Source organism: Zea mays, chromosome 2, assembly GCF_902167145.1.
Source record: "Zea mays cultivar B73 chromosome 2, Zm-B73-REFERENCE-NAM-5.0, whole genome shotgun sequence".
Classification (NCBI taxonomy): domain Eukaryota; kingdom Viridiplantae; phylum Streptophyta; class Magnoliopsida; order Poales; family Poaceae; genus Zea; species Zea mays.
Genome location: NC_050097.1, coordinates 189,654,320 through 189,661,744, shown reverse-complemented (window position 1 = coordinate 189,661,744; position 7,425 = coordinate 189,654,320). Strand labels below are relative to the sequence as shown.

The 7,425-nt window shown below is 48.0% G+C and overlaps 1 protein-coding gene across 1 annotated transcript; it reads left to right on the top strand.

The window, feature by feature from the left end:
• The first annotated feature begins 5,662 nt into the window (after positions 1 to 5,662).
• On the top strand, positions 5,663 to 6,888 carry LOC103647466 (serine/threonine-protein kinase STY8). The gene is made up of 3 exons (XM_008672003.3): positions 5,663 to 6,194; positions 6,271 to 6,413; positions 6,644 to 6,888. Exons 1-3 carry the CDS (start codon positions 5,663 to 5,665, stop codon positions 6,827 to 6,829), a joined length of 861 nt encoding a protein of 286 aa, XP_008670225.1. The 3' UTR covers positions 6,830 to 6,888.
• Positions 6,889 to 7,425: the final 537 nt, after the last annotated feature.

Below are 7,425 nucleotides of genomic sequence, written 5' to 3'. Positions count from 1 at the left end.
TTGATGGACCACCACCTCAGGTGGATCAGGCCCAGGATTTGGAGGTTGTGCCCCCTCAGGTCCAGGTTGATGTGCCTAACAACATTCACCATCAGAATCTGGAGATGAATCTCATGCTACACCAGGACTGGCAGCCTGACCCCGTCTTTCAGTTGATTGAGGAGAGAAATAGAGCTGTCCAGTTCTCTAGGCTCTGGGCAAAATTCTTTGCTCCGGCTGGACCGACTGATCACTCGGTGGGTGTCCCTGAGAAGTGGGCACCTTTTTCATTTCGAATCTTCTTCAGCCGGAATCCTTCAACTGGTCAAAGACTTTTCTTCTGTCAGGAATCCCCTTAAAGTTGCAGGAGCAAGGTGTGAATTCCATCCCCTTTGTGGTTCCTAAGGATTGCCCAGTTGACCCCTCCCTGGGGGATGTCACCTCTGGGGCCTCCAAGGATTCCACTGGTTCTGGTGGGCTGACTCCAATCATTGTGGAGACAGGGCTCAGAAGAAGCAAAAGATTGAAGGAATCGCGTGACGGGTTCAGGCATGGGGCATGTCCAAAAAGGAACTGCCTCATGTGCCAGCATAACTTCGATGGCCCACCCCCGCTATCCTCCAAGGTGCTGCGGAATCTGGGAACCAGGCTTTGCAACCTGTCTGAGGAGGACCTGTCTGAGCAGAGGCTGAAGCAGAAAAAATCGTCTGTGGGACCTGTTGGGCCGCGGAAGGTTGACAGGAAGGATCTGACAGATGAGAAAACTGATGATTCTTCTGATGAGGATCAACAAGATAATCACTAGGTGGATGCTGGCGGATCTAGGCTTGTGTGTGAGCCCCATTAACTTTTGGATGTACTTGATCCTTCTTTTGGTTCTTGCAGGACTTTTGGACTATGGGGTGGCACCTGGGTGTGCCTGTTTTAATACTCTGTTAATTTGTGGCCTGTGGACTAACTTGGATTTTATCCACTCGTGTGGATATGTCCCAAAAACTTCTGGTGTTATCAATGAGTAATCTGAATTCTGTTAACTTCATGGAGTGGTCTGTGCTGAGCCATAACGTTAGAGGAATTAACTCTACCGCCAAATGGAACGCTATTCGTTGTTCTATTAAAGAGGCGGGTTGTGAGGTTGTTTGTTTGCAGGAAACAAAGAGGGAATTCTTTGATTTGGCATTTCTTAAAAACTTTTGCCCTGCTGCTTTTGACTCTTTTGCTTTTGTCCCCTCGATGGGGAACTCGGGCGAATCTGTTATCATTTGGAAGAGCTCTAGGCTTACAGGAAATGTTATCTTTCAAAATAATTATGCCCAATCGGTGGAATTCACTTCAAACTTGTCGGCCTGCTCCTGGATTATCACCAATGTTTATGCTCCTTGCACCCCTCATGGGAAAATTGATTTTCTCAACTGGCTGCATAATATTTCTATGCCCCCTGACAAACTTTGGCTTCTAGTTGGTGATTTCAATTTAATCCGTCGGCCAGAGAACAGAAATAGAATTGGGGGGATATTAACCTTATGCTCAAGTTCAATGAAGCGATAAGCAACTTAGATTTGATTGAAATCCCTCTTCACGGACTCACGTACACCTGGTCGAACAGACAGCAGGAACCACTGCTTCAGAGGCTTGATTGGTTTTTCATCTCGCAAGAATGGTCGACTGTCTTCCCAGACTCCTTTGCCAAGACATTGTCGTGGGACGTCTCCGACCATGTTCCTTGCTTGGTTTCATTTAAGTCCAAAATTCCTAAACCTACGATATTTCGGTTTGAGAATTTCTGGCTTGAATTGGATGGTTTCATGAACCTTTTTCAAGCTACTTGGAATGGGATCCCTAGCATTCCCGACAAGGCCAAGAATCTGACTACCAAGTTCAAAATTGTTAGGAAAGTTCTGAAAGAGTGGCAGAGATCGCTGCCAAAAATAGATATAACGGTGAAGAACATTAAGTTGCTAATTGAGCTTATTGACATCATGGAAGAGCACCAGGATCTTTCTGTTGAGGAATGGAACTTCAGGGAAATCCTGCAACAAAAGGTGGCTGAGTTGCTTAATATTCAAAAAATTTATTGGAAGCAGCGTGCGGCTATTCGGTGGGTTACTGAGGGAGACATTTGCTCTCGCTTCTTTCACGCCCATGCCACCATTAAACACAGGAAAAATTCAATCTCTGCTTTGACTGATGACAATGGGACCATATTCTTTGAACATGAACATAAGTCTAATCTTCTCTGGGAGGCTTTCAAATGCAGACTGGGGTCGTCCGACTTTTCTGATATTGGGTTTGACCTATCAGGAATTTTAACTTCCAATGAGCAATTACAGGGGCTAGATCAGCCATTTTCTAAGCTGGAAATTGATAGCATCATAAAGCTCCTACCTTCAGATAAATCCCCAGGGCCAGATGGTTTTAATACAAACTTCATCAAAAAGTGCTGGCATGTCATTGCCCCCGATTTCTATGATCTGTGTGACAAATTCTTTCATGACCAGGCTTGCCTCAGAAGTATCAACGGATCATTCATTGTCTTGATTCCTAAGATTGAGAGTCCTATGAAGGTGGGGGATTACAGGCCAATTTCTCTTCTAAACAATAGTATGAAAATCTTAACGAAGCTACTGGCAAATCGTCTGCAACCGTTCATGCCCCGGCTAGTTCACAAGAATCAGTATGGTTTCATCAAGGGGAGGTCCATTCAAGACTGCTTGGCATGGGCCTTGGAATATATTCACCTTTGTCACTCCTCAAAAAAAGAGATCATTGTACTCAAGCTTGATTTCGAGAAAGCCTTTGACATGATTGAGCATGAGTTGATTATCCAGGTTCTTATCCACAAAGGTTTCAGCCCTAAGTGGATCAACTGGATCCGGAGCATTCTTCACTCTGGCACTTCCTTAGTGTTACTTAATGGAGTTCCTGGTAAGCCTTTTCATTGCAGGAGAGGGGTGAGGCAGGGCGACCCTCTTTCACCCCTGTTGTTTGTCCTGGCAGCCGACCTTCTTCAGAGCATCATCAATAAAGCTAGGATGCGGAATCTTCTCAAGCTACCATTGCCTGAAATTGGTGAACAGGATTTCCCGATTATTCAATATGCAGACGACACTCTTCTGATTTTGGAAGCATGCCCTAAGCAACTTTTTTTCCTAAAGGCAATCCTCAACTCTTTTGCCTCTTCTACTGGTCTGAAGGTTAACTACAACAAGTCAAATATGTTCCCTATTAACGTGTCTCCGGATAAAATGGTGATCTTATCCCGTACCTTCAATTGTAAGATTGGCGAGATGCCATTCACCTATCTTGGCTTGCCTTTGGGCCTGGTGAGACCTAGAAAGGAACACTACTTACCTCTTATTCAAAGGATTCAGAGGAGGCTGTCTTGCTCTTCAAATTTTTTGTCCCAGGCTGGGCGCCTGGAATTGGTTAATTCGGTCTTCTCAGCCTTACCAATGTTCTTCATGTGCACGCTCAAGATTCCTAAAACCATCATTAAGGAAATTGATATTTTCAGAAAGCACTGCCTGTGGAGAGGAAATGACATCAACTCCAAGAGGCCACCTTTGATTGCTTGGAATTCGGTCACTCAAAGGAAAGTGAATGGTGGCCTGGGTGTTCTTCGATTAGAAACGCAGAACGAGGCTCTTCTAATTAAATTTTTGCATAAATTTTTCAACCACAGCGACTTACCTTGGGTCCATCTGATCTGGAACAATTACTACCTTACTCGAGGTCTCCCTGGTAATAGAAGCGTTGGATCTTTCTGGTGGAAGAGCATTGTTAAGCTTCTGCCAAACTTCAAAGGACTGGCTACCCCCGTCATTGGCAATGGCAGATCAATTTCATTCTGGGATGATCAGTGGAGTCAGGGCATCCCGAGGCATATTTTCCCAGAGCTCTTCTCCTTTGCCAAGAACTCAAAAATGACTATCAACGAGGTCAAGGATCAAGAGCAGTTTCATGATCTTTTTCATTTACCTGTCTCTCATCAAGCGTTTGGTCAATTTCTGGTACTCAAGGGGTCTTGGGAGCAAATTATTCTTAATAATGTTCATGACCGCTGGAAGTACATTTGGGGATCGGACAAATTCTCGTCCCAAAAAGCTTACAGATCTTTCATGGGCCAGATGCAGACTCATCCTATCTACAAACTAGTTTGGAAAAGTAAGTGTCAGCCTAAGCATAGAGTCTTCTATTGGTTGTGGCTTAAGAACAGGCTAAACACCAGAAATATGTAGAGAAGGAGAAACATGGAGCTAGATTCCTATTCTTGCGAAAACTGCCTTTGGCAAAGAGAGGAGACCCTTTATCATCTTTTCCTCAGATGCAACTTCGCGAAAGCCTGCTGGAACTCAATTGGCATTGCCCCACCCAGAATTTCCAACCCTGAAGAGGCATCTGTGAACCTCAAACACCAGCTCAACGTTCCCTTCTCTATGGAGATCACTATTCTTATGACTTGGAGCATCTGGAAAAGCCGAAACGAGTGGCTGTTTTCAAACAGAGATCCCTCCGTGCTCCGCTGTACTCAGGAATTTAGTAGAGAATTGCGACTAATCATTCACAGAGCACGGGGAGAATTCGACACCTCAATCCCGAACTGGCTAAATTTGTGGCAAATATAGAAATAGCTCTTCCTTTTTCTTTCTTTTTCTCTTCTTTTTTTTGATTGTAAAAGGACCAGGGCCTAACCTTTAATTTTCGCTTTCTAATAAAATGCGCAGTAGGGGTTTCCCCCTCCTGATCCTTCAAAAAAAATAGTGTTAGAGGAGGGGAGGGAAAGAGTAGACCGCTGCAGACAGTTTACAAGCAGCAGTCAGACGCAGCAATGACACCAAACGTGTCAACCAAACTGCGCATTGGTGGAATCGCCGCTGCTCTTGTCTGTTTGCCGATCCATTGGTGGGCTGGCCGGCGCGACGACGTGCTGTGCTACGCGAATTGCTTTGTTCCTGCACAAAGAGCTCCACCTTCAGTGAAGAATGGCATGCCAGTGACGTCAACTCCCTTCTCTGTTTAAGCCTGTGCGGGGAGTCTCAACGGGCTCAACAGATTACAGGGTTTGAACTCCGATCCATCGTCCAAGCTACGCGCCTATGAGCGGGGAAGATGAGCACCGCGGCCTCCGCGGCCTCTTCACCGGGTTCTTCTCCACGCCGCCCTCACAGGACCACCGTTCCAGCGAGCAGGTACGGCACGCACGCATCCGGCATCAATCACGACCTGATGGAATTATCTGTAGTTTCGCAGTCCTTTCGTGCTCTGCTTTAGAATCACACACACACACAAGGTGCGCCGTGATGCATTGCCAAGGTCGCGAAGCTGATGGAGGAGCTCGGGAGGCAGAGGGATCTCAAGGAGACGTACAAGGCCCGGTTGGAGAGCACGCAGGGGTACCTCAGGTTCTGCCTCGAGGTCGCCCAGGAGCACGGCTTCCTGCACCTCATATCCGACGGCGCGCCGCCACACGGCGACGCTGAGGCCGAGCCCGCGACGACGGTCGACGCAGGCGACCCATCGGAGGCGCCGGCGCCGCCATGCGATCCATACCTGGCCGCCACGCGCGACCTAGCGGTGCAGCACGGCTGGTCCGTCGCGCCGGACGAGGTAATTAACGACAAGTCACCAACTCGCAGCAATAAAAAAAACATCGTGTGACCAGTGTGTGCTCCGGCCGCCCGCCATGGAACAGGTCGAGCTGCACGAGGTGATAGGCCGGGGCACGACGGCGGACATCCACCGGGCGACGTGGCGGGGGCTCGACGTGGCGGTGAAGTGGGTGCGGCCGGAGTTCTTCCGCTCCAACCCCAGCGGCGAGGCCTTCTTCGCGCAGGAGGTCGACGTGCTGTCGCGCCAGCGGCACCCGCACGTGCTGCGCCTGCTTGGCGCGTGCCTGCGCCCGCCCGACATCTGCTTCCTGGTGACCGAGCTGCTGAGCGGGGCCACGCTGGGGGAGTGGCTGCACGGGGGGCGGGAGCGCCGCGCGCGGCCGCGGGCGGCGTCGTCGCCGCCTCCGCCGCTGGTGGACCGGGTGAGCAGGGCGCTGGACGTCGCGCTGGCCATGCGGCACCTCCACGCGCAGACGCCCAGGGTCGTGCACCGCGACCTCAAGCCCAGCAACGTGCTCCTGGACGCTCACCTGCGCGCGCGGGTCACGGACTTCGGCCACGCCAGGTTCTTGCCCGACGGGAAGGACGCGCTCACCGGCGAGACTGGTACGAGATCACAATGCACAAGCATGCAGCCCGAACTCTTTGCCCCCAACAAATTTTAACATCTTTTCATTTTTAGGGACCTACGTGTACATGGCTCCGGAAGTGATTCGCTGTGAACCGTACACTGACAAGTGCGACGTCTACAGCTTCGGCATCATGCTGAATGAGCTGATAACCGCAGAGCATCCATACATTGAAACAAGCTATGGACCTAGCAAGGTGAAAACTGAAAACTCGCATCCTGAAGATCATATGTATGTACTCCTGTAGAACATCGAGACAGTGACTATAAATTGTTCAGCCTTCATGAAATGATGCTTGGATTTTTTTTTCTTGGCAAAGCCTAGCTGCTTTCTCAGCTTTCTCGGTTGAAAAACTATGCTGTCCCGGGGCTGATATTTTGTTCATAGAAGCTGACATGCTAATGAGTTCGTAATGTTGTTTCACAGATTGCGCTGAACGTTGCAAATGGAACATTGAGGCCAAAACTCCCAGAACATGATGCATATCCTCCTGGCCTGACTGATCTCATCCGCCGGACGTGGGATGCAGAACCTTCAAGCAGGCCGTCGTTTGCCACTATAACTTCGGCACTCGGGGAAATCAAACAGCAAATTGTGCAACACAGAATATAGACAGCATTCTGATTATATATGTAGACTTATACCCTGTTTGGATCCCAGGAATCCCTCTTAACTCCCGTTGCTGGTTGTGGAATTGAGTGAGTTTAAATTCCAAGCAAGTCAAACTTATTCTTAATTTTTTTCAATCTTATTTAATCCATATGTAATAGAAATAATAAGTGTTAGGAATAGAGATAGCATTACACGAACAACTTTTTCCACAAGTCTATTTCGCATCTCCTTTCTAGTTTCTACCGTGTTAGTTTGCAATTTAGAGTGTCTGACTTAGATTATCTCCTGCAGTATTTCATATCGCACATCTTATTTTAAACTCTACTCTACAAACAATACAAAACAATATTTTGCACAACCATATATCCCCATATACACAATCTTTTGTTCATAATCTTACACGTGAATGTGATACAGGCATACAACAACAAGAACAGGCAGTAGAGGATTCAAGCGCAGCATGCCCTCGCAAGCCCGTAGATGAACCTGGCATCATCCTCGGTGCATATATGGGTCTCATCCAACAAGCTGTGTGTTTTTTCAACAATGCAAATCTGGAGAGTTTTGGATTAATCCCATCCAACTCGGCAGTAAAT

Bases quoted from the DNA above. Each gene is read 5' to 3' on its own strand.
- LOC103647466 (XM_008672003.3), top strand. From the start codon at position 5,663: ATGGAACAGGTCGAGCTGCACGAGGTGATAGGCCGGGGCACGACGGCG. The intron at 6,195-6,270 runs GTACGAGATCAC...TTTCATTTTTAG, and splicing joins CGCGCTCACCGGCGAGACTG to GGACCTACGTGTACATGGCT. The intron at 6,414-6,643 runs GTGAAAACTGAA...GTTGTTTCACAG, and splicing joins CAAGCTATGGACCTAGCAAG to ATTGCGCTGAACGTTGCAAA.